Genomic DNA, 27,951 nt, shown 5'->3' on the forward strand with positions numbered 1-27,951 from the left:
TTATTTGCTGAAACTTATAATAATAATAATATTCCACGCCAGTAGTTGTATGTACTGCAATAAAAGTAAAAAAAATAAAAAATAAAAATAGTAAGAAAATTATATATATATATATTCTATATGTATATATAATCGAAATTTAATAATAGGAATCGACAGGGATTTTTTTTTTATATACGTGCTATGGAATCTTTGAATATTATTATGCGTCAAAGGTTCGAAATTTAGTAACAGAAATCCCTGAATAACAGGAATCGACAGGGATTTTTTTTTTTATATACGTGCTATGGAATCTTTGAATATTATTATGCGTCAAAGGTTCGAAATTTAGTAACAGGAATCAACAGGGATTTGTTCCTTGAGATGTCTTATTTGAATTTTAAATTATAAATAATGTAATATTGCATATTATATTAGAAACCAATTTTATTCTATTTATCTTACTAAATTTATATACTCCAAAATTGAATTATGAAATAACTTCTCTTTTTAGCACCATATATGATTTGAATTCTTCTAAGATGTAATGTTCATTTAAATTTGGATTTGTTCGTTATTATGATTACCTATATATGGAAACAACGAGAACAACGAGACATTAAGTTTGAAATATGTCTTTCATGATCGAGAAGTAAAAAATATTATTCTTCTATTTGTACGAAATTTTAATTATTACGTATTACTAATGTAATAATTTTCTTCTATATTACAAAGTTCACGGATACATGATAGTATAAAATATCCTGTAATGGAAATGATTAAACTAATTCTAAATAAAGTATGCATCTTATTAAAAGATACCTTATAAAATTTATTGACATTGTTTCGGAATACACATAGTAAATGTTAATAAAATAAATTTTCTGATTTATACATAATTTATTTATTATCACATGTTTCATTTTTCTTTCGAAAGAATAGGATGTTGCGTATATTATGAATTGATTTGTAGATAAAATCACAACTAATTTGGATAAAGATATTGATGAAACAATTATTGTTATCATTTAAATGTGTCAAACACGTGTCATATCATAAAATTGTTTGTAAATGTGGATTTAGATGAAATTACTGAATTTTGAAAAGAGTAGTTTTTATTAATTTTATTGAATGTGATTTAAAAATATTTTTTTATCACATGTTAAAAAATAATAATATATAGCTTCTCGAAAATTAAAAAATTAAATTTGTATTAAGGCTGATGGTCGACATCAATACACTAAATACGATAAACATCATGTCATTGCCTTAGACTAACACAATATAAAATTTTGATATATGATAGTGATTATTAGCCAAAAAAATTAATTGACATGTGTTGTATTTAAGAATTTTTTTAAAATTAACGAAAAAATAGTTTTATTATTATATTATTTTTTTCAATTTAAATATCTATTCATTTTTTCACTAATTTTTAACAATATCATCCCGTGCATCGTACGGGTTAAATACTAGTTATGCGTAAAAGGAATCTTTTCCTACTTGAATCTAATCTAACAAACAAACAAACAAAAATGTCAGGTGTAGCTGATGGTGGGTGACAGTCAAGCCTACGCATTTCGTGAACCGGTCCAAATACCGAAGAACCCGTTGGAGTTACCTTATTTTGGTTGATTTGGTTTCCATTTATTTTTCATTTTGCAAGTATAATCGCCTTATATGTGCGACGTAATGTGTTGGACGATAAATTTGTGACTTCTAGAAGTCAGAGTGGGCGAGTGGGGGTGACATAGGAGATGGGGTCCGGGAAGTTGAGGTTTCTGGCTCTGTTGCCGATTCTTGCGTCTCTCATTCTTCTCTATTTCGACATTTTTCCGCTGGTCTGTGCCCTTTATTCTCTGTTTGAATGGGATATTTCCTATTTGGCTTTCTCCGTTTGCATATGATCTGTATGGTTTCCTTGGAATTCGGAAGTTCCCTCTCCAAGAAAAAACATGGGGGGAACACCCTTTGCATCGGTTTCTTGGAATCTTGAATACGTCTAGCGATATATTTATGTTCTACTTGATTATTGGATATGCTCGATCAGAGACATAAATAAAAATTCTTTCTTTACGCTTTTTTGTTGTGTTATTGGTATCCATTTTCTGGAATTCTTTGGAGTCATAGCTGTTAATTGGTATATATGGGATTGGACAATCTTTCGAGCTAGCTTTTGGGATAAATAACATTTGAGTGGTATATATAGGATTGGACAATCCTCTCTTGAGCTAGCTTTTAGGGTTGAGTTAGGTCCAAGTTTCAATCTTTACATGGTATCAGAGCCCGGGTTTCACCGTGATGTGTTGGACTGCCTATAATTAAGCCACCCGTTCTGCCCATAATTGGGTTATTTGTAAACTCCACACTCCAGATGTTCATTCCTGGACGTGAGAGACCACATCAGTAGGATAAATAACCTTTGAGTGGTATATATGGGATTGAACAATTCTCTCTCTTTGAGCTAGTTTTTGAGGTTGAGTTAGGTCCAAGTTCCAATCTTTACGATAGCCAACAGAGAAAAAAAATGGAGTGATTCATCATTACCACATCAACAGTCACAATTGTTTGTTCGAATTCTTGATAACCGTGATACTGGGTTAACGGAATATTGTTGCTGTTGTTTTCTACTTTAATTTCCTAGAATTCCAAGTTTAAGCTGTAACACGCAGACAGCTACAGAAGTGTCATGTATAATAATAAACTTTCATTTTTTGTGCCTGCGTGACTCAATTGAAAAAAAGTTCTGTACTGACCAAGGAAAGAGTTTGATTCGGTTTCTTTTTCGTGGAAAACCATGATCGATTTCTTTTTTTAATTGGAAATTTCAGGTTCGATGATTCCAAAAATGGTGATAACAAGGCTTTTGATTTGTGTTCAACCGATATAGAGGATATTATTGAACACATTTCATTTTCAAGAAAATGATCGACTGCCTTTTTATTTTTCTGTGAACTGTGGTTGGAATAATTTCAAGATAATGGAAAAACTTTCCATTCAATTGAACTTCTATATATTCATGTTATAGAGATTCTCTATACTTTTAGAGAGAGAGAAGATTCTGACGAAATGCTCATGATGCAATCATGTTTACCAATCCTGTTGGTGATAAATCCTTGATGTTGGAAGATGATGCTATCATTTCAACTTACTTCTATGCTAATCAATCCATGGAGATTCTAAAATCCGATTTCTTTTATCAATAGCAGATTCATATATAATTTGTGTGTATTGATTCTGCTATTTTATACAACCCAAGAATCGCAGAATAGATTGTTGATTTCACCATTCTCCCTCTATTTCAAAAGAAATTTGTGTAGAAAATCTATTGCATCCTAGCTTCTTATCTGTGCCCTTTAACGTTTCTGGTTATATTAAAGCTATAGTAATGCAGTTTATAAAGTTTTGTTCTGCAGTCCTACAGGACCAGGTGCAGCGTCATACCATATAGACACTATTGGATAACTAGTAAGCGCATCGTGACACCGAGTGCTGTAATATCTGGTGCAGGTTATCTATTCTGACAAGTTTTATTCTGATTAAATCCGTCTTAACGATTTTTTTCTTCTCCAAAAAAGTTGTAAGCAGCTTCATTTTATTTCGCTGATAAATTGTTTCATGACTACGGAAAATGAGCAGTTGAAGTGAAAGGTGGGAAGATCATAGCTGTAGTTGAAGGAGATACTTGGCAAGGAAATGCTCGGAGAAAACACATTATTGATTATGGGCAGGCTGTTGTTATGCCTGGCTTGATTGACGTGTAAGACTGTAAAACTGTGCGTTTTTCCTTATTTATAGTTTAAATCAATTGGAATAAATGAAAATAAACTAAAACAGCATGCCATTGAAATTGCAGCTTTCAGTTTATAATATGTATGTAGCCATGTGTAATGCATCTCATTGAACTTGTAGGTTCCATTTTTCAATAGATATTTATAGTTATGTCATCTTCAATATTTTGATGTTCTTTTCAAAGATTTTGGGGCAAATAATTTATCTATTTTTAATTCATGGAAGTCATGCACATCTTGATGATCCTGGAAGAACTGGGAAGGATTTCCATCGGGGACAAGAGCAGCTGCTGCTGGTATGCAGATATACATTGGTTTATGTAATTTTGTGAAGAGATGCATTCATTATGTGAGAAGAAATATTTATCTCATGATGCTGTCGCAGGTGGAATCTCGACATTGATTGACATGCCATTGAATAGTTTTCCATCTACAGTTTCAGAAGAAACTCTGAAACTTAAGGTACAGAGAAAAGATTAAAAGGCGGATCAGGATCACTTATTTCCTTGTAGCATGCTCTATAAAGAGTAAATGACTCTTATTTTCTTGTCATCTTTTCTGACTATGAATCTCAGACCACAGCTGCTGAAGGGAGGATATTTGTTGATGTCGGTATGCTCTTCATACCTTTTTTTTTGTACTAAATTTACTGCATGTCATCTAATTTTCTCTAAACAGGCTTTTGGGGAGGCCTGGTACCAGAAAATGCATTCAATGCAAGTTCTCTGGAGCTCCTTCTTGAGGCTGGAGTACTTGGCCTGAAGGTTTGATCATCATGCAGCAGATTATTAGAATTACATATATGATCAGAATATAGTTTTTAAAAGAAAATACAGTTGCACCAATAGTTTTTCAATTTGATTATACACCGTTGTCTTCAATATGCCACTTGATTGTCGAAGGATTGCCGAGTCACCTTGGATGGCTCTCCCATGTCTCTGTTTCTGTTACCGATTCTGTTGAATCTTGAGTCCAACTACCTGTCTATCATGCATCATCTGTCTGACATATTTGATGTATTTTTTGCTAGTCTTTTATGTGTCCTTCGGGAATCAATGACTTTCCAATGACCAATTCCAGCCATATAAAGGTAACCAGGTGCTGTCTTTATACAATTTGTGGGAGATTCAAGGATATATGTAGTTTCCTGTAGGAAGGGCTCTCTGTACTGGCAAAATATAGAAGACCGCTGCTTGTACATGCTGAGATGCAACAACTCACAAATGACAGGGAAACCATAGACGATGCCGGAAATCCTCGATCATATGCCACTTATCTGAAGAGCAGGCCTGCTTCATGGTGAGATTCAGAATGGCACTTTAAGTTAACTTATAAATTCAAGCATCAGTTCATAAATTTTTCCAGGTCAGCATGACATATTTGTCTCAGGTTTTCCAGCCAAAACCATGATTTATATAATATTAAACACAACGATCTCAAATCGGGTGGCCTATTACATAAATATCATCCGTATATTCAGGGAAGAAGCAGCAATACGAGAGCTGTTAACAGTAACAAAGGACACTAGAGCTGGAGGTTCTGCTGAAGGAGCTCATCTTCACATTGTTCATTTGGCTGATTCCAGATCTTCTTTGGAACTTATCAAGGTAACTTCTGTCATTACCTCTCCTAACAATTTTGAATTCAGATTAACTTCAGATTAACTTATCTTTCTTGCTTGCGATTTCTATGCAGCACTAGATCTTGTTTAAACACGATGATTGAATGCTATAAAAAATCATCCACTTATGTTATCTTTTGAAATTTAAGTAGAGCACAGATTGGTTATGATATTGGCAAAAAGTACAAGGAACTTCACAATTTATTTATACGCTCCCTTCCCCCATTGATTCTTCATTGTCAACCACTTGAATAGTTCTTAATTAATTCTCTTCTTTTCATCCATTAGCATGGAATCTTTGTGTTTCCAGAATGGGGACATTGATATGTTGAGTTCTGATCACTCTCCCTCAGTTCCGGAACTTAAACTCTTTAACGAGGGTAACTTCCTCGAGGCATGGGGAGGCATATCTTCTTTGCAGGTGCATTCCATTTGTCAATTAATAAAAATTATGTTTGTCAGTTTATTGCAACTCTTCACCGGTTATTTTAATTCCTTTTCTGCTGTTTCAACTAAAATCTAATTATCATTTATTCGTGCAGTTTGTTCTTCCTGTAACGTGGTCATTTGGACGTACACATGGAATCAGTCTGAATCAATTAGTTTCCTGGTGGAGCGAGAAACCAGCCAAACTTTCGGGTCAAGATCTAAAGGTGATAATGATCAAACAGTTTGGGTCTAGATTTACAAGAACTTCAGTAATTTAGTAGCAGGTAGAATTGTAATTCATGATGGATTTTATCGCTTGTGCAGGGGGCAATTGCCATAGGAAATCATGCAGATTTTGTTGTCTGGGAACCTGAAATAGAATTTGAGCTTGACGATAATCACCATGTATACCTTAAGCATCGGGTATATACTCATATGGACCGACACTTCAAAGCTTAATACATAACCGTTTATATAAAGTAAACGTGTTCTTTTGGCCCCATTTACACGTTAAAACCTAAACTACGCAGAATATCTCAGCATACATGGGATCAAAACTCGCTGGAAAGGTTTTAGCAACTTTTGTTAGAGGGAACCTGGTTTTTGAAGAGGGGAAGCATGCTCCCTTTGCTTGCGGTGTCCCTATATTGGCAAGATGAAGGTGTGCGTGATTGAACGTGAGTTCCTGGTTTGATTCTTTCCCAAAATTCAGCTGACATAAAATCTCAGAATTTTCATGTTTGTCCTTCTCTATTTATTTATTTTTCAATTATGAATTTTCATGTTTGTCCTTCTCTATTTATTTATTTATTTAGCTTAACAATTAATGTTTTATATGAGTTAACTTGTAATTTCGTTCTTTTATCTTAAATAACTAATTATTACTAATTATTAAAATATTATGATTACTATTCATTGAATACATTGAACCCTTCCATGTTTGTCCTTCTCTATTCCAATTGTGAACTTTCATGTTTGTCCTTCTCTATTTATTTATTTATTTAGCTTAACAATTGGTGTTTTATATGAGTTAACTTGTAATTTCGTTCTTTTATATTAAATAACTAATTATTAAAATATGATGATTACTATTCATTGAATACATTGAACCCTTCCATGTTTGTCCTTCTCTATTTATTTATTTAGCTTAGCAAGTTGTTTTTTTATATGAGTTAACTTGTAATTTCTTTCTTTTATCTTAAATAACTAATTACTAATTATTAAAATATGATGATTACTATTCATTGAATACATTGAACCCATAACTTGTAATTTCTTTCTTTTATTCATTGAATACATTGAACTCATAACTTGTAATTTCTTTCTTTTATCTTACTTTTCGTTACCCTCAACAGCACACCCGAACCGAGGATTCAAGCTATACAAATAACTAATTACTATTACTAATTATTAAAATTACTTATTCATTGAATACATTGAATTTATTCTCACTTCAATCGTGAATTTTCATGTTTGTCCTTCTCTATTTATTTAATTGAATACATTGAATTTATTCCTACTTCAATCGTGAATTTTCATGTTTGTCATTCTCTATCTATTTATTTAGCTTAACAAATTGTTTTTTTATATGGGTTAACTTGTAATCTCTTATATATATGTGTGCGTGTATGTCTTAATATTCATTGAATACAGTGAATTTATTCTTACTTCCCATCTTGTGGTTCTACATGACCTTCTTTTTGTTTTTTTTCCAGATTAATTAATCTACTTATATATAAATATATTACTTCCAATTGTGAATTAGTAAAATATATTTGTCAGTTTTCACAAAATTTAAAAATTACATTTATGTCTCTAAAGATTTATTTTTATGGTAATTATAAATATATCACTCCCCTCATCTCAACTATATATATATTAGTATCTATTTGTTTTAGTTTTATAACATTAATTTATCGGGAAATTGGCCTTCAGTCCCCAGCCGTCGATTTTTTTTGTGTTCAGTCCCTGAGTACTTTTTTAGTACCACATTTCCACATGAAGTGTACCACATTTTGTATGACATAGTACCACAATTTTGTGAGTAGGAAGTGAACCCAAAGAAATGTTTTGAATAGGGATTTTTCACCAACTTCCTCTTAATTTATTTTATATATTGTATTTTTTTGAGTTTCATTTTATTTTAGTGATTATATATTTTCTTTTTTATTTAGTTATTTAATTGTTATGTTGGTTTTTTTGATTTAATTAATTTGATTTATTGATGGTTCGTTTTTGTTTCCGTTTTTTTTTTCTTATATTTTTTACGGTTTGGTTAATTTATATAATATATCTATTATTTTCATAAAATTATGAGATTATAGTAGTCTTGAAAGATTTAGTTTGATAGTAATTTTGTGCTCTTCTCTTCAGAATTATATATATGAGCAGTATTATTCATTGAAAATATTGAATTTATTTCTAACTTTTCCCGCCTTGCTAATCTACATGGCTTCTTCTTGTTTTTTTTTCAGAGTTTTGTTAAGTGTGATTAAAACATGTCAGTAAATGTCTTTTTTCATGGTAATTTTTCAAAAAAAAAAAAATAGACACTGAGAGTATGTAGATTCTATATGTACTTTTGAAATTTTTTCTGATGTTATATTTGTAATTTAATTTTATTAGTTTGATTTATTTCAACTTTATTCATATAAAGATAAACTTAACGAGAAATTAAAAATAATAGAAATTTCTTTATATTTATGAAATAATCCTTATAATTTTTTAACCAAGATAATCCTTATATTAAATATGAATTATCGTGATACTTAATTAGCATTTGTTAGATATTAAAATTTTTATATATGATATTTTTAACTCAGTATTACGTATTTTTTATTAGTTAGTCTCTTGTGATACAACCTCAAGAAAAATTATCCGTGAGACAGATTAACTTTATCATATTTAAAATAATAATACATTCGGCATAAAAAGTATTATTTTTTTATTAATAACTCAAATAAGATATTTGTCTCAAAAAATTGACTCGTGAGACCGTCTCATAAATTTTTTTGTGCTATTTTATTTATATATGTGTTTTACTATACATATATATTTGAATGATATTATTTTAAAACTTTGTTTCACATGAAATTATTAAAATCATTGTTGATTTATAAATGATACATTCTGATATAAAATTAACTATATATAGTATGTATTCTAAAAAATAAACAGAGAAAGTAAACAAAATTAAAAGTTAGCAAAATCTCAGTTGATATTTAACTTAATAACAAGATTAGTGATTTTATTTTAATATTATTATGACAATTTAGTTAAATAAGAGAATTTCATTTGACAATAATTTATTTAAGTGTATTCAATTTGAGTATATTGTGGTTTTGGTTTCGGTAAATTAACTATTCTTTTATTTTTATTTTTATTGTTTTTCTATTGTTAATTATATTTGAATGAAAAATATATTTGTTAATTTCAGAAAATTATCATTATAATATTGAAAAATATTATGTGAATAAGTGAATATATATGATTTATAGTCATGATGTATTTTATATATCTATTGTGTTTTGATTATTCACAAAAGCTCACAACCAATATGTTATTCAAACGATTTTAAATATTATTTAATATCGTGATTATATTTTTTAATATTAATCTTCCACATTGTACGTGAACATTCCTAATATATTTACGATATATAACGATCAGGATGTGAAATCTTTCCGTATTAACTAACACATTACCTATTTTCCCTGTCCGAGTCCATCCCGCCGCTACCGCCGCTCGCCGCCCTTCTTCTGGACTCCGATGCTCCACTTCAATTAAGTTTTAAAAACAAACTCTCCTATTCATCTAGCTATTGTTTTATGCTAAGTGTTTGTGTGATATTAATACTCGAAAAAGTTTAAGGATGCTGCAAAGCAAGTCGTTTGTCAAGAAAACGAAGCAAGGAAAACTCGTCAAGGTTCTTCCTAAACCTTAATTTTTGAATTTTTCTTTCTCCCTCTTCGTCTCCCAGTTTCTCTTCAGTTTGTGTTGTTTCCTAAACCTTAACTACGTTTGATTGGACACTTACTTCGCAGGTGGTGAGAGAACAATATTTGAGAGATGATATATACTGCGGTGCTCCATTTTGTAAAGTTTGTGATATTTCGGCAGCACGCCTTAATTCGACTGCCTCGACTATTCTCATTGTTGACACTAATGTTGTCCTCCATCAGGTTAGCTGTTATTTCGTTTATTTGTTTTAAGAAAAAAATTAGTACCTTTCAAGGAAAAGTTTCTGACTTTTTGGCTCATTCTGCTTATTTTCTTTGGCTATGTCGTTAGATTGATTTACTGGAAAATCCAGCTCTAGATGATGTGGTAATTCTATCTATAGTGTTGGAGGAGGTGAAGAACAAGAATCTGGCAGTATATAATAGAATTAGAGCGCTTTGCAGCAACGCCCAGAGGAAATTTTTTGTCTTTTCCAATGAATACCACAAGTATGCTCTATTTTAAATTTGAATAATTTAGGATACAGATGTAAGAGTATTTTATCTATTGTTTTGCATTTATGTCTAGTATCTTTAAATTTTGCTCAATAGAACATTATGTGAAGATGTCTTATTCGTGGTACTAATCAAGGATTCTTAGCAATCAAGAACATCGCCAAATTTTTTTTATCATATCCTGTTCACAAACAAATACATAAGAAACATGATGAGTCTGTAGGATATATAATCAATATTTATCCAGCTTCTATCCAGATTCAGGGGATTTGGAACCAGTATTTTCCTTGGATTGATCATTTCCTACTACAAGGTTCGTAGTATCCTTCACTGTAGCTGGTTTATTAGAAATAAAGTGAAATATAAATCCAGGACAGCCGTTGGGATTACCGCAGGTAATAGGTTGGCAATGGAATGGACCACCTATCCCGGGAACGAAGCCTGGTGGATAAAATCCATCATCGAAACCATGTCCACTACCATACCCATACCCTTCTCCTCCAGAACCACTGCTCCAGCCACCACCACCACCACCACCACCACCACCTCCAGTAGAGCCGCCACCATGACCATAACCATACCCACTGCCACCACCGGGATTTCCACCATAACCACCGCTACTCCATCCTCCACCACCCCCGCCGCCACCGCTGCCAGGCATGTTGGAGCCACCACTGCCTTGGCCAAAACCATAACCACCACTTCCATGACTTCCTCCACTGCTCCAACCTCCACCTCCTCCGCCACCGCTGTCAGCGACTATATCTCCTCCACTTCCATGTTCATGATCATCCACTTCGGCGAGAATGTGACGAAGATTGGATTCGTCGGAGCTGTCAGACATGGGGGAAGAAAAACTCAAACTTTTAACTCTGTGGGCGGAGCACATTGATAAGCTAAATAACACTGTCATCAATGCAACACAAAGCCATTTCGGTGCAGCCATTTTTTCCTAAAGAACCAACAATTAACAAATTAAGTACCCAAAATGCGATATAAGCGAATACTTTATATAGTGAAGTTAAACGCGTGACAATTTGTATTTGGTTTGATGGAAGAGAAGTGCAAGAGAAGCGAAAAACTGGTCACACATTCTTGATTGTTTATTTTTCATAAATCAAGGAACATGGCGTTAGTGTGAGGAAATTATAAATGAAAATAAAATATTGTTAATCAAAATGGTCTTTTAGAATCTATTATATAATCTTTTATTTGAAGCAAGTCTGTGTAATTGCCCCATAATATCTATAAGCTCGATAGAACTTGAGTGTTCGGGGATTGCTTCTAGCTAGGCTGGTCTAGTCTTCCACCTTATACTTTTAACATCGAACCCTGTTTGATAATAAAACACCTCCATACATATTTCAGAATATATATTCTTTATATTTGTAGTATAAGCATCGACTTGAATTATACGACCGATCGCTTGAATTTTTTTATCAAAAAGTTATATATGGTGATAACAACGTAACTCAAATCTTTTAAAACGTACAACAGATAAAGCACAATGTTTTGACTGCTCTATTTAGCATGTATATTTATTACACCCAATAATTTCTCCTAATAATTGCACTTCTTAAATCAATGATAATCGAACTCGTAACTTGACTCTGATATCATGATAATAATAGTTCAATTACGACAGCTCTAACACAATATTTTGATACTCTTTTAAATCATAGAGCAGCTCAAACCAGACCTTTATTGTTTTAAATTGTTGGCGTTCCCAAGTCCTACATTAATAACTATATGGACTTGGTTCTAAGTGGACAAATGGAAAATTTTTCTATCAACATTTCTTTTGGAATTAAGCATTTAATCATACGACACTTTGGTAACATGAATAACCTTCGTCTCTTTGTGAATTTGGTCATTCATGTTATTGAATTTAAGTTTCGATATAATATATATAATTTATGTTAAATAATTTTTTATTATTTTAAATCAATGATTTTTTATAATAAAAATTTTTATGTTATAAATTATGATTATGTAAAATTTAAAATTTAGATAAGAAATATTTTGGCAGCTATTAAAAACAGAATTCATTAAACACACAGGATTTTTTTATATTTCAAAAATTATACTATCTATATACCATCAACACACTCAAATTTTCTTTGTTAAACTGAAGTCACTGATATATCAGCGTGTGTACCTCTCTTCAACTTTTGATAAAAACAAAAAGTATCAAAATCAATTCAAGGAAATTTAGGTTTCCCGTGTACGGTGTTGTTGGTTTAATGTCATTATGTTGGCTAATGAGAAACCCTGAGTTGATAGCAAACTTGAATTGCCCTCTCTTGAAAGATGTGAGGCTTTTATCAAGCAAATTATACACCACATAGAACATAATAATTACCGCAGTTGCCGATTCAGTATGTAAAATTTATGAATCGATATCCTTCTTACGTTGTTCTTTTTCTGATATGCCACAGCATAAACTTGATTAAAATTTCATGGTTGTTAAAGTTGAGCTAATGGAAATCATGCTCTGCCAAATATAAAGGGGCTACAATTACGGACAATCCAATCTTGAAATACAAATTTAAACGGGACAGAATTCTCATCTTGTTTAAGCAGCCTACCGCGTTCGGCCTCGAATGGGACGTCGACGTCTCTGGGCCATTTGAACTGAAAGAGGAGGTCGCATGTTCTTTGCCTACACATTAAGAGGAGAAGAAACCAGCGATGAACATACTTTCCAGCATGGATGTATATTTGGCTTTTAGAATATAGATGGACTTGAAGATTAGAAACTCTGAAATGTATAAAAACTGAAGATTCAACTGATCATTGATTCTCTATGGCATTATAAAATCAGAGTACTCCCTAATTCCATACTTAAATTGGAGCATTACAAAATATGTTGCCTAAAAGTTAAAGAGGAACGTACACCAATTTCGGTGACGAAACTACAAGAAGTACATTGAACTGCTGGAGCCCCATGCGGGTACATAAGCAATATTGCACAATTTCCACACTTAACTTGTCCGACTTCATGGGCTGCAAAAACATGAAAACAGATACAGTGGTATCACTTCATCGAGAAGCTATTGATAAAAGAAAGAACTTCTAATTGAATTGTTACTTTGACGGAGTGGAGGAACAAATGTTGAGCTATCATTATTCTATGTAACTCGGGAATTTAATTTTGACTGAAACAAATGTTGACAAAGGAATACACAAATTTCATTAGAAATCATGAAGTAAAGGCAAGGATTGAGGAAGACCTTCTAGGACAAAATTGACTTCTTGGCAGCCTGGACATTGAACCCATTTCGCTCCTCGTGGATACAACAGCAATTTCCGGCACGTACCACACACTAGCTGAACCTTTTCTGAATCCAGTACCATATCACATCTTGTTAGCACAAGTAATAATGAAAAAACAAAGCTGCTCTAGTTATACTTGCAACTCTAACATATTGTTGCACAAAATTATTTCAAGTGTTCCAATGAAATGTTTGGAAATTGTACAAAGAAGTTGAGAAACACTTAAAATAAACTCTTGCAAACAATAACTAAACGTTTCAAATGCCAAAAAAAATCCTCGAAGCAAAATTCAGTGTGCTATTTAGAATAGATTTGGACATGCAATGCGCGTAAACTTACAGAAGGCATAGTTGATGAATCTCACTTCACTCCAAATCATGCCAAGTATAGCCAAGAAAAACTTTTGTTTTTTATCTTGTTGTGTGAGATATAAGCAAATGAAACAGCACAAAAGCTTAGCATATTGCAAAACCTAGCCCACTTCCACAAAAATTTAAGTCATACTAAAAAAAGAGGTACTGTACAGTTAATACGTGTCTTCCAAGTTCCACAATGTTGTACCATCGGGTTTAGACCGTCATTGCCAGAGAGAATATGCTAGTATGGTTTGATATTAATTTAAACAATTTTTAGCATCTCCACCTCAAAATACAAGACTTGCAATATTTCATACAGCTGACATTCATTGGACGCTTAGATTAACTGTTATTTAAGACAACTACCCCTCCAAAGGCAATAGATGGACTCGGTTGAGCAAAAATGACAACGCTTAAAATTAAAAAATTGACCATTCATGGGCATACCAGACGATGATGACCCCACATTTGGTGTCGATGGATGCGAAGTAGAAGGAACAAATTGCTTCGGAGAAGCAGCTGGCACAGATTTGGGCCTTTTGTCCACATCCTTTGTGTCTTCTTTACTCCCAGATTCTATATATGGAGAACAAATTTGATAAAATATTTGAGAGGAAAGAAACAAATGCCAAGCACCTTCACTTATCACAGCTATCCTCTGGGAAAATGGTTTGAAATTTATGAAATTATAATCAAAATATAAAATGGATCAAGGTTTCTTTAGGCATGAGGCTGTATATATCTAGAAAACAAGAGTTCATTAAAACAATAATGTTGTGGAGTTAATAGTGAAGTATCTTGTTACGGTATCAAATTTGCAAAAATGGGATTCATTATAGAACAACAGAATATCAAGGAACCACATGCAAAGAAGGAAGAAGAATCAATTGAAGTCCACTGTATTTCTAAATTTTCACATTCATTTGTTCTTATTTAAGGAATTCAGAAGACATACCAGCAGGAACAAATTGCTTTGGAGAAGCCATTGGCGCAGAAGTGGGTCTTTTGTCCACATCATTTGTGTCTCCTTCGCTTCCAGATTCTAAATATGAAGAACAGAAATGATATACTATTCGAGAGGAAGGAAACAAATGCCAAGTACCTTCATTTATCATACAGCTATCCACTGGGAACGGTTTCAAAGTTACAAGTTCCATGTATGAAATTATAATCAAAATATAAAATGGATCAAGGTTTCATTAGGCACGAGGGATGTATATATCTGGAAAACCATTAAAAAGAAAACTTATCAAGTAGAAAACACGAGTTCATTCAAACAGCGATGTTTTGGAGTTAATAGAGAAGTATCTTGTTACGTTATCAAATTTGCAAAAGAGGAATCATATTAGAACAACAGAGTATCAAGGAATTACAAGCAAAGAAGGATGAAGAATCAATTGCAGTCTACCGTATTTCTAACACATCCATTTGTACTTATTGCAAGTTAAGGAATCAGAAGACGTACCAGCAGGAACAGATTGCTTTGGAGAAGCAGCTGGCACAGATGTGGGCCTTTTGTCCACATCCCTTGCATCTCCTTTACTCCCAGCTTCTAAATATGAATAACAAAAACAATACCTATTTGAGAGGAAGGAAACAAATGCCAAGCACCTTCATTTATCACACAGCTATCCTCTGGGAAAATGGTTCAAAAGTTACGAGCACCAATTATGAAATAATAATCAAAATATAAAATGGATCAAGGTTTCGTTAGGCATGAGGGCTGCATATATCTATAAAACCATAGAAAAAAAACTGATAAAAAGAAAACAAGAGTTCATTAAAACAATAATGTTATGGAGTTAATGGTGAGGTATCTAGTAAAGGTATCGAATTTGCAAAAAAAGGAATTTATGATAGAACAACAGAATATCAAAGAACCACATGCAAAGAAGGAAGAAGAATCACTGGAAGTCTACTGTATTTTTAACACATCCGTGTATACTTATCGCAAAGTTCAGGAATTCATAAGACATACCAGCAGGAGATGCTGATGGTGGCAGCAGCTGTAATTGAGGTGTTGGTGGCATTGATTGCCCGAGCAAGGGCAACGGTGTCAATTGTGACTCCGATTGAGGCATTTCATCATTATTCTTCGAAGTTTCTTGTTTGCTCCCCATTTCACTGTCTAAAATACAAGTTAGTAAGGAGGAAATGACAGCAAGCATCAGTGTCATATCAATGTCCACCTACTCTGGAGGTCGACTTTTTCTACTACAGGACATATATTTAATTTAGCCCACTTTTTGATAAACTGGGGTCTGGATACATGTCTAGATAGATTACAAATATATAATCACATAAAAGACCGACGATTCTAGAATTCACAATCCCTCCAGTCTACCAAATGAGAAAGACAAGAAAGTTCTAAACCTCATTAAATTTGATTCGACCTAGATGCTCTCTAACCCTAATTAATAAGTCACGTCAAAACGTTCTGATTTGGGTTATATAATAGAAAAGTTGTACGTCAAAACTATGATGAGAAATTACCACTTCAAAAAGTTGTGTTACTAAGCACTGAAATTTTGAAATAACTTCCCCGGGCTATTTAGTTCTCACTTTCAGTTGAATTCGACCTGAATTCTCAAGATGTCTCAGCAATTTAATCGTTTTGAACAAACACTCAATAATTAACATAAAATCAAGGAACATTTCTGAGTTTCAAAAACAAGAGAAAACAGGAGCTATTGGAACTCACCTTTAAAGTCTGAAAAACTTGCAAACACCCCATTATAGAATTAAGATTTGGTCCACGCTTTTATAGAAGCAGAAGACCAATGGAAAAAAAAGGTTGTTCGAGAAATGACAAAGGAGTAAATAGAATGCTAGAATACAGATGGATTTATTGCCCTGTCGTCAGATTCTACAGATTTGTCAAGGCAAAAAAAAAAGTAAAATGAAGAAAAAAACAAAATTGATTGCGGCATGATACCAACTTTAGTTCAAACAAGTGTAAAATCAAATTGACATCCATGTGTACAGTTCATCAATTGATTCACACTGATTATTCTAGTTAGGTACAAGTAAAACTGAAAAAAATTTAACCACTTAGTGGTGCTAGTTTAAATTATAATTACATGCTCATATTATTTCCAGCAGACACAAAACAATTATAACCACCAATGGGTAAAACTTGATGTCAAATTTGGTACGTCAAATGACCAAGAAAATACGCCACTGCCACTTCATCACTTGACTTCCAAAATGTCACCATCCCATAGCATCAAGTTATCGGCATCACATTTGTTTGTGGGGAGCATAAAATTGAGCTACCATTTCAATTTATATGAAAAATACGCATGTACAAACCTTGTGCTTGTTAAAAATTAAGCACAAGGAAAAACTAAATGTATTGATTCCTTAATAACCTTTTTTAATGCATGTACTATCATCTAGGCCACATAAATCAAATGAGACGGCACGGGAGTTATTAAAATCACTAATTAATCAAATTTGAAACATGTAAGTTGTATAGGCGTCATGCAGTTCAGTATTCACATGCCTGGAAATTTACAGGTTCAAAATATGCCTTCTATGACATAGTATAACTGCCTTGATAACACTGAAAAACAGTGTGTAAATGAAAAGGGAAAAGGTTATGAGGAAAAACCCACCTGAAGAAACTGCTTGTGATGGCTGCAATGGTGGGGTACATGATGGAGGCATTCGATGATGTGACACTTTTTCCCATCCAGGAGGAGGTCCCTCATCATCACTATCGCCTTCACTTTCACCTTCATTTAGTTCATCATTGCTCTCCAAATTTGCATCTGAGAAAACTAAGCATTAACAAATAAACCATGGAAATGAAAAAGTACAGTGTTCACATAGTTACCACGGCCTTCATATTTTCACAAATTAATGACAATCTCAAATTTCAGAATATTTATTACTAATCACAATCAATTTCTGGTATGGTGATTATGCTCATAAAACAGGTTTTAAGCAAATATATCCCACAACATTAGTGATTCTTGTTACATCGATCATAAATGCATGAAAACCTAAACCAAAATCCATTGATGAAGAGAACTACAGCTAAACAATAATGATGAGAAGTTGTAGGAGTTACATAACTAGAGCAGACACATTCAAAAGGGTTAAGAGATTAAAACTCTTTAACAAAAAAGGAAAATGAGAAAAAGTGACCTGCTGAGTTTGATGATAGTTTAGGTAATGCATTTGCCATAGAAAAAAACTCCCACCCTGGTGGCGGCCCAACATCGTCATCTTCTTGTTTGCTGTCCTCATCTGATAAAAGCAATGATTCAACTCAACCATAGCAAGGAAATACGCTGGGGAAAAAGCTTTTATTTAAATGCTACAAACATCAATGAAAAACAAGACATCTCCGGTCCGTGCAATAAAGCTGAGACAATAAGTTAAGATGCGGGCCACCAAATTTTATTTTTTTCCTTCTGACGAAGAAAACCAGCTACTAATTGATAGTTCTCCATCCCATAAAAGGGTTCTGATATCATGATTCAAAGATGGGTGCAGCTTGAAATCTTCCGGAGCCTTCATTAATGAAAACTCCGTCGAACCTTATTGCAGCACTTTTAGCACACCAATTAACAAGCAAAGGAAGTCAGTGTAAGATGCCGTTAAACATGATAGGTTCCTTTTAAAATTCAGAGTGAAGAAAATGCTTGCACCAATTGATCAACTGATTTGATGAATAAAAGGTAACATGCTCCAAAAACTCGGATAAAGGCCTTACTCAACAAAATCGACCTAGACTCCCCCTGTAATACACTTGGGTACGCACCACAAAATTTATGCAACCATGCAATTATCCATCACATATGCATTAGTTCATTACCCTCAACCACATTTAAGAGAAATGACATATAAATGAAGCTATAAGCTCCTTCGCCTAGCTTTTTCTTCATTTTTTAAGAAAGATGTTTGCCATTTTCGGTTTAAAAAAACATTAAATAACATCAATCACAAACAATATCTATTCTAAAATTACGGGCAACCCAGCACAGACTAAAACGTTTACAAAAGATTCATGTCTTGATATCTAATCAAAAAAGTATATCAAGAAACCCAAATTATTGTGAAGATTGATGCGAAACAGGAAGTTTCCAGAAACGCAATCTTTTCAATACCGACCAAAATCGTAGATTCTTGTAGATATAAACAGCAAGCAAGCTTATGCAGTTAATTCTGCGATAGACGATAAACCAAATAAACTGGGATTTACAAATGCAGCGGAAAAAAACGAAACTACTTCATCCAACCAGAAGAATGAAACGCTGGCGAGGGTTTTGGAGCAGTGGAGTGAAACCCAGGCGGTGGGCCTTCGTCGTCTTCTTCATCAACTTCGTCCTTTTCCGCATGGTATGACGCTCGAGTGATGACGCACTGAAATCCAGGTGGTGGCCCATCAGAGTCATCATCTTCTTCGACCATCTCGTCTAATTCTGGATTCTCTTCTTGCATACTAATTTTGCTCTCCATTCTCTCCTTGTGTGTTAGTGTTTTTCTAGGGTAGGTGCACGGGTTTTTATGCGGAAATACAACGCCAGCCGATCGTCATATGGTAAGTATTGCAGTGTGATGCGTTCCCTTGCCGCCATTTGCAGTTGCCCCCAACCCAACCACTGCCAAATGGAATTGCTTTCAAACACGAAACCAGTGCTCCGGTTACACACAACCCTTGTTTTCGATAGAAGACAACGTTAATTTCTTGCACCAGAGCGTCCTTTTTGCCAAATTAATGCTTTATTTAGAAAAAAATGATTATGATTAAGTGACAGATTTTATTTTAAACAAATAGAAAAACAATTTTTTTACTGAGGTCTAATTAAATAACTCCTATTTTCTTTTTAATTTCCACTCAAGGGATCTCATTGATTTTAATCATGACTTGTATATCAAGTTGGTCCAAAAGTATGCATAAATTCTTTTGAACTTTGTTTCCCATATGCACAGTTCTTAAATCAAAATTTCATGATAAATTCCAAAACTGGAATAAAATGGGCAAGGGTATGATAATTTTGATCATGCTGCTCCAACAAAAGTTGGTTCGGTCTACTGTACCAGAATGAAATGTGTCTTGGATTCAAATTCTACTTGGGAATAATTTACTTATGGATCGTATGCAACACAAGCTTCTCCATTTCACCCATCCATTACAGCTTTCAGTCGAAACTCAGGTTTTTTCGATGTTACGATACCGAATTATCAACAGCAAGATGAGGACATCAAGCTCCTTTCTTCTTTACATCTTTCGCTTGCTTGATATCCTTTGTCAGCATTCTTGGAGCTATAGCCATAGCTATTAGCTCCTGGAAAAGCAGCTTACAGGCATATGGAATACGAACCTGCGGGGACAGAAAATGTTGGTTCGTGTTTCATGATTTTATGATGGCAACCAATTATCGTACATATAGAAGTCCAAGATAACGTAGTCATGAGCTTGCAAGCAAAGAATGGAGATTCACAAGGAAATGAATACCTTAACTATATAGTTTTGTTTTTGCATCCTCTGCACTCAAATGAATTCTTTTTTAGATTTGCAATAGCTATCGATCCACACAGCTCACAAACATGGATCCTGTAGGCATCACTTTGGTCAAACAACCTTTCCTTCAAAAAGTGAGCAGCGCCATGTGCAATCATGCAATCTCGTTCCATTTCACCAAATCGGAGACCACCATCACGAGATCGTCCTTCAGCAGGTTGCCTTGTAAGGATTTGAACAGGGCATCTACCACGAGAGTGTATTTGTCAACAACCGTGTGCTTCAGCCTCTGGTAATAAGTGGGACTTAAAAATATCATAGATAAAAGCCTTCTTCCAGTATGCCTATTGTACATGGTCTCAAACCCACGCATCTGGTAACCACATTTATGAAGAGCTTTGCTTATGTTGTCCACCGTGATATCTGTAAATGGAGTGGCATCACCTTCCTTTCCCATGTGAGCTGCAACTTTGCCCATGATGCATTCAATAAGCTGGACCAATCGTCATACGAGAGGGAATAGCATGTGGATTGTCAATAATATCAGGAGTGATGCCTTCCACAGTCCATCTGTCCATGGCATGTCTTCTTGTGTGTAAGTCATACCCACTGCTCCCTTTTGGCCATGCCTACTGCTGAACTTGTCTCCTATTTGGGGTATTCGTACGGATCTCACTCTCACTTTGACAAATATTAACCCATCTGCATTTGTGGTCAGTAGGACCTGATCCACAATCCCAGTTTCGCTGTGGCGTAAGCTTGTGCTGTGATCATGTTTCGTGTAATGAGCAGCTTGCCCTTGAGCATCTTCGGAAGATATGGGAGTTGTCTTCCCAATAATAACATCCACACCAGAAACTCTAGTTCCTGGAGGAGCAAGTCCATCATCATCCAATTTATCATAGGAACCATGACGCATACCCATGGTGTTGGCTCTATCTCGACGTCCAAAATCCTCTTTGACCAGAGTCCCCATTTTTTCTCTTCGTCCCTATAAGAACGGAAAAATAGGGAGCGAAAAAAGCCCCGGTCTATTGATGACTGATTCATAATGACAGAATCTTCTTGGTTGTATCCAGAATAGCAGGAAATGGCAACAATGGCATTAATGCCAGCAGGTAACTGCCTACAATGCAAGTCCTCCATGGCCCGAGTGGGAACAAGAGGCTTTTGGGGATAGTAAAGCACATAAGCCAAAGTATCCTAAAATAAAATGAAACAAGAATTAATTTGATAGATATCAACCGGTGTAACAAAATATACAAAAATAAAAACCAGAAACCCTACCATCCGAAATTGAAAGTTAGTGACATAAATACCCATGTCTTGTTTACCCATAGCTGACTGGTATGTGTTACGTGGAGACTGAGGAGAAACAGATGTCAAACTATCAGAAAATAAATTTTGACTAGGAGAGACTGATTGGTAGCTTAAAATCACCTGGTTATGATCTGGAAAGGGGATGATTGAAGTACACACACCCAGTATCAAAGATGGATGAATCTCACGGTGAGTATAGGTATCAGAATACGCCCCATTTGGATTTAGCCTGGTAGATGCAAGATCCTAAAGCGAAGTAAATCAGCATTTCAGCATCTCACGTGAGTAAAATATGTTATGTGATGAAAATCTATCAGGCCTGCCGCCTACTTAATACTCACATTAATTGTCATGGAAATCGTAGTTGTTTTTTCTTCTTCAGTATCAATGTATTCTATGAATCCTTTTTCAAATTTCAACAAGTTCATTCCAGCCACCCTCATCAGGAGATTCCTGTAAACATGTATATATGAATGAGCAGAACACGGAAAGAATATGTCTAGAGGCAATCATATCAACAGGGACAAAGGGCACGAGAACAAAAATGTAACATACTCTTTGTAGCAAGACTTGTATATCCTTCTTTCTGATGAGCAATCTTTGCTTTTCAACAATAAACAATGGGCGACTGCAGCGACCATAATCTGTATATATCCGAAGTTCTTTCAAACGAATATCTCAAACCACACCAACCTCGGTATTAACATCAACCTGTCCACGAACAATAGACCAAAAACAATCAACAGGTTCATTGGCATCAAACATTACTACAGGAAAATAGAAACCACCCTGGCAGATGGCATTCTGTTTGATTTACAAAGGAATGCATGGCGTAAATTAGGAAATGACAACATAGTTGATCTGTAGTAGTGCAACTGCTACATGAAAACACTTACACGTCTCCTCAAACGTCTTAGAGTTGACACCAACATATCAGGGTTACGATGAATACCAACCCAACAACCATTCACAAAGATTTTTGTTGACTGAGGAATAACAGCAGGAGAGATTTCCTTGAATCAAAGAATAACAAAGAGTAAGTGTACGGAAGTATCAAATACAAATATTAACCCAACAAGGAATCTAAAAATAATAGCAACAGACACATCATTCAGATAGTCCCTAACACTGCTCACCTCAAAGTTCTCAGTACCCCATTCGTCTAAAAATTCTAAAATTGGATAACTTCGCTTCGATTAAAAGGCATCGGGCTAAGGTCCTGAACCAACTGTTACATAGACCATCAATGCAAGGTTCTTCACCAATCCACAAGCCTGAAGTTACAATGAAAAACAGCAGGTTTATCACATTACAAAAATAAATAAACATGGACGAAAATGACCCAGTAAATGCTAAACAAAAAGAGCACCCGCTTGTCCTTCTGGTGTTTCTGCTGGACACATCATTCCCCATTGTGAATTGTGCAACTGCCTTGGCTTAGCCAGTTTCCCTGAAAAAATATGACAGAGAAAGCTAAATTTTAAACAAAAGTAAAAGATATAACAATCATCACTAACTATTGTTTAGAAAAGATAAGCATCATTAGGAGCCAGGAGTAAATATTTTTTGCATGCGACAACTCAGTTAAATAGAAGTTAAGTCATTTGAAACATACTAGAAATAATAATCAGTGATTGACGGCTTGACGCTATAAAATATATAAAATATAACCCTAACGGAAAAAAACTTAAACTGTGGCATGTTACCTCGGTCGGAGATTGAGTCTTTGTAGATGTGACAAGGTAGAGGCATAAGTCAGACGATTTAACACCTGCAATATAGTAGTCCAAACAATTCCGTTGACCAAAAAAGTATTTTTAAGGCACATCTTATAAAAAATACATCCACGATAAAATAAAAGATGACAAGTCAGTCAACCTGGGAAACTCCAGCTCTTGTACCTGCCGCATTTGCTTGTCCCCAGTTTCCAGTGGCAAGAGAGTATTTCAGGCCACTGGTAATGGTTTTTGCTTTGATTGCAAATTGCAAATTGACGTCTTTCCCATTATCGACACACTGGCCAAGCACAGAAACAAGACATATATATAATTACAAAATATGATATTCATATATGCAAAATATGATATTCATATATGCATATAACAGCAAGGCTTCATCGATCAAAACCTTCTGAACATAAGACCTAACATCCCTGGTCAACTTTCTGAATAACTGCATCCACAGATAGTTGCCAATGTTCAGATGAAGAACATTTCATTTCTTATGGTCAAATTAACCTCACTAGCAATAACAAACCATTTGAAACAGACCACCAAGCAAAGGACCAGCAAGATCCAGTCTCTTATTGCCATAGTGGTCTCTATCATCCTCGGCCCTTCAGCCAAGAGAACACAGTAGAAGCCGGTGGATGATATACCTAGAGGAAGGGAACTACATTATGCGTCAACATCAAATTATGTAACATGACGTCCAGACAGGGAAGTAACCAACCCAGAATAATAAGCTTTCCTCGTCTCACAATACTCCCCAACACCAACATGAGGAAGCATTTCTTTCTAAAGAATCTCCTCAGCATACCTGCCCAAGTAGCAAGAAGAATAAGATTTAGAAACAAATTGAAAAGTCATTGAACAAGGAAAGCGATTTTGGAAAAAAAGTACTTAATTCTTTTCTCCCTGGTGACACCTACAGTGGCTCCTCTTTTCCTAATGTAGTCTAGAGCAACCTGCATCAGTATCAGATCATCAGCCAACTAGAAAAAGTATGGAACATTCAAAAGTAAAGTAGCGTCGCAGCAAGTTCTCAAAATGGCATGGATCTTTGACAGGCAAGAACAGTGCTGAAATTTATTTGGAACAGGTAACCAATGACAACTATATTTCTTTAATTGCTACAAGATAACACAATGATGTGAAAATAGCAGGCTCGATTGTAGTCAGGCTCATCTGTCAACAACAATATATTATTTTTTACTGTCTACAAAAAGAATTATTTTTTTTCACTTCCCAGTGCCTCGTTAAGGTTTATTTCTTACAGTTACCTGTTGATTTTGGATCACAAATGCTTCTTCCAAGGAGGGTCGCAGCAATTCCATCATTTGTGTGTCCGAAAAATTGTAGCAGATGTGCTCTAATATATCTTTGTCAGCAACAAATCCTAGTGCTCGGAACAAAATAATGATAGGAATCTCGGTGCGAATGTATGGGAGGGTAGCACGTATATACTAACCAGATGAACCCTGCAGGTACAAACACACAATCACAACACACATATGAAAGATATCATGCATCCACAAGGAAAGGAGAAAATTTTCATCAGCCTGGCATGTCCATTACCCCTTTGGCACTAGCACGAGAAAGCATCCAGACAAACATTGTCTGGGTGGCCTGTTTGGGGTCTCTGCCATGGATCGGACTTATGCGACATAAGCATACTTGTTGGGATGCCTCTTTTTAAATACATATACTTGATTGGTGCTCATCTTCTCCTGAGCAATCAACACCTTTTCACTTCCATTTATGATGAAATAACCACCCTGGTCATATGGACACTCTCCCAGTTCTGTCAAATCTTTCTCTGAATTATGATAGTGTACAATAACTCGACCGAAGCATAATAGGAACCTACACAGAATAACAAAGGAACTGTCAGTGTCACCTTTGGAAAAACCCTGAAATGTTTACATTCTGAGACACATGTCAACTGCATCAATTCACCTTCCCAATGAAGACTTTAGCGAAATCCTGAGTTCTCAGTAACTTCCTCGCCGTCGTGACCTTTCTTGATAACTCTCTTGCTAACATCCACTTACAATGGAGCTGAATAAGTCAAATTCCTTAACCTTGCAGCCTTAGGAAACAAAGTTGTGGTTTCTCCATCAGACTGTCATCATTGGTTTACTATATTTGGCCAAAACAAATCTTATAAATGGTCTGCTAAACACAAGCCATGACAAAAAAAAAAAATTAGATCCTTCTTTACCGGATTAGAGGTTAACAGACAATATGAAAAATTTCTATTTTTCAAAACAAACATGCCTAATATTTCTCAAACAGAACAAATTCCTCATTTCATCTGAAATAATACAATATCAGTCTCAATCATTTAATTTGCAATCTATCTTGTGAAATGGCAACTAGAAGACCCTAAATCTATCTTGTGAAATGGCAGCTAGAAGACCCTAAATTTTTCCGTTCATATAAAAACCTATAATTAAGCAACTTAAATTTCAGTTCTTTATATGACAATTACTAGCAAAAACACATTTCACATGTCAAAAACCTACAAATCAAAGCAGAAAACATTATTGTTTTCCTTGTTGTACTGATGCCTTTTTGTATTGACGCCTTGCAATATAAAGATTGACAATCACTAGCCAATATTACTTTCACAAACACCCTTTAAATTGGTTATTTCATTCATAAACCCCTGGACTTTTACAGTGACAAAGACATGCCTCCTCTTCCCAGTTGTCTCCTTTTACCGTATGCTCATTAAGAAACAAAACAAAACCTGAACCATCAGAATGTTCGAACCATCACCGCCATTAACCTATAAAAAACACTTCCCGTGCTCCAAACGCTAAAAATCCATAAAGTGTTCCTTATTTCTCGAAGAATGCATATCAACACCGATAAAAATTCTCATAAGCGAAACGACCTCAGCGAAGTCCGGCTGGTGACCCGGGTTGTACTGCGACTCGGGTCGGATCTCGATGTCCGCGGACTCATCAACGATTTCTTGCATTGTGTTCTGAATAAACTCATCGAAAGAGTCGAGTTGCTGGCGCACCAAACCCTTCTCCTCAAAATAAGCACTAATGACAGCCCAGGGGTCCTCCTGCGTAATGTCGTCGTCGTCTTCCTCTTCTTCGTTGTACGCGGGTTCGTAGTCCTCTTCCTCCAAGTCCATATTTTTCTTGTTGATTTCTCGGGACTCAATTCAAGTCAAGTCTAGATACGCGGGTTTCGCCTCAGAGAAAGTTACAGACGAGGAGCGGAGCGGACGCCCGTCAGAGAATGGAATCACTCTTAACAAACGAGGAGGGATACCCTTTTATAGTCGCGAAGTACACCCGTTTTTTCTTTCTTTCTTTCCTTTTTTATTAATTTTCTGTTTTGGTAAGTCTATTTTATTTATAACAAATATTAATTTGTATTTTAAACATATTTAAAATATATGTTTACTTGAGGAAAATAAACAAAATTATCGGTACATCTAAGAGAAAAATAATAAAGAAGAGAGGTTGAAGGATAATATAAGAGCTAAACACATGTAATGCAATGCATAAACGTGATGTATTTTACCAGTTTTGTGAGATTGATAATCGATTTAACTTTTCTCTTAAAAATATTTTTTTAGTAGGTATTTTATAAGACGGTTGCACTTATTTATATCTGTGAGACGATCTAACGAGTCTATATTTGTGAAATGGTTTGACTTGATCAATAACTAGAGTAAAATAATAATACATTTGACATAAAAAATAATTTTTTTTCATAGAACGAGTTAGATAAGAGATTTGTCTCACAAAATGTTTCCGTGAAACTGTCTCAAATGAGTTTTTGGTATTTTTTATGTCAAAAGTATTAATTTTTACTAAAAATATAGATCGAGTCGATATATGAAATCATCTCACAAGAGACTTACTCTCATAAAAATTGAGTAAAAAATATTTTGATATACAAACTATTGGTTAATAGACAACTTATGTATAAATAAACTATTATAAATGATTGAATTGATACATAATCAAATTAAAAAATCAATTTTATTTTTTAGCTTAAAATGTTTTTAGGTAATTTATTATTATTAAATTCAATTAAGTTTATATTTCTATTTACAATATCATTTTATTAGTAACTATTATTTTTTTAATGATATATTTATTTAAAAATTATTATAATAAATAAGTATTGTAATTATAATTACTAATTAATATAAATATATCTTTTATATATTTATACTTCTGAAATATTTTTCAATAAATAAATAATTTATACTTATAAAATATTTTTTAATAGGTTTGTAAATATGGTATAGATTTTTAAAAAATAAAAAAATTCAACTTGAAAAAAATCAATTAAAAACCTCCTTAATTAATAATGATAACAATTTTACACAAAGAATATGATACAATTAAAAAAAAAAAAACTGTTCGGATTCAGTGATAATAAAATAATCTAATTATGACTAGCCCTTCAAAGTAATGTCCCAAGATTATGGCTATGTAAATGGTTTTATATTATTTCGGGTACTCGAGGCCCCAATTTTCCGAGCTGGTATTGGG

General features: G+C 34.2%; 2 protein-coding genes and 2 pseudogenes across 5 annotated transcripts; 2 read left to right on the forward strand and 2 right to left on the reverse strand.

Annotated features, from left to right (window-relative positions):
• Positions 1-1,487: 1,487 nt before the first annotated feature.
• LOC140815705 (allantoinase-like) lies at positions 1,488-6,653 on the forward strand (annotated as a pseudogene).
• Positions 6,654-9,481: 2,828 nt separating this feature from the next.
• On the forward strand, positions 9,482-11,201 carry LOC140815732 (exosome complex exonuclease RRP44 homolog A-like). The gene is made up of 3 exons (XM_073174790.1): positions 9,482-9,745; positions 9,864-10,001; positions 10,111-11,201. Exons 1-3 carry the CDS (start codon positions 9,692-9,694, stop codon positions 10,282-10,284), a joined length of 366 nt encoding a protein of 121 aa, XP_073030891.1. The 5' UTR covers positions 9,482-9,691; the 3' UTR covers positions 10,285-11,201.
• A 1,447-nt stretch (positions 11,202-12,648) lies between these two features.
• Positions 12,649-19,670, reverse strand: LOC140813585 (uncharacterized). Of its 4 annotated transcripts, none has more exons than XM_073172155.1 (10): positions 19,156-19,663; positions 18,059-18,160; positions 17,524-17,679; positions 15,885-16,034; positions 15,372-15,455; positions 14,862-14,948; positions 14,354-14,482; positions 13,508-13,615; positions 13,171-13,280; positions 12,649-12,936 (listed from the first exon to the last, which is right to left on the reverse strand). In XM_073172155.1, the coding sequence occupies exons 1-10, from the start codon at positions 19,373-19,375 to the stop codon at positions 12,859-12,861; spliced, it is 1,224 nt and encodes a 407-aa protein (XP_073028256.1). In that variant the 5' UTR covers positions 19,376-19,663; the 3' UTR covers positions 12,649-12,858. The 4 variants fall into 4 exon arrangements, with proteins under 4 accessions (XP_073028256.1, XP_073028255.1, XP_073028258.1 ...); XM_073172154.1 differs by having other exon boundaries at positions 15,372-15,458; positions 19,156-19,656; XM_073172157.1 differs by lacking the exon at positions 14,862-14,948 and having other exon boundaries at positions 19,156-19,670.
• A 282-nt stretch (positions 19,671-19,952) lies between these two features.
• On the reverse strand, positions 19,953-26,740 carry LOC140813586 (DNA-directed RNA polymerase II subunit RPB2-like; annotated as a pseudogene).
• Between the last annotated feature and the right edge of the window lie 1,211 nt (positions 26,741-27,951).

This window comes from Primulina eburnea, chromosome 15 (assembly GCF_022965805.1).
Source record: "Primulina eburnea isolate SZY01 chromosome 15, ASM2296580v1, whole genome shotgun sequence".
Lineage (NCBI taxonomy): Eukaryota > Viridiplantae > Streptophyta > Magnoliopsida > Lamiales > Gesneriaceae > Primulina > Primulina eburnea.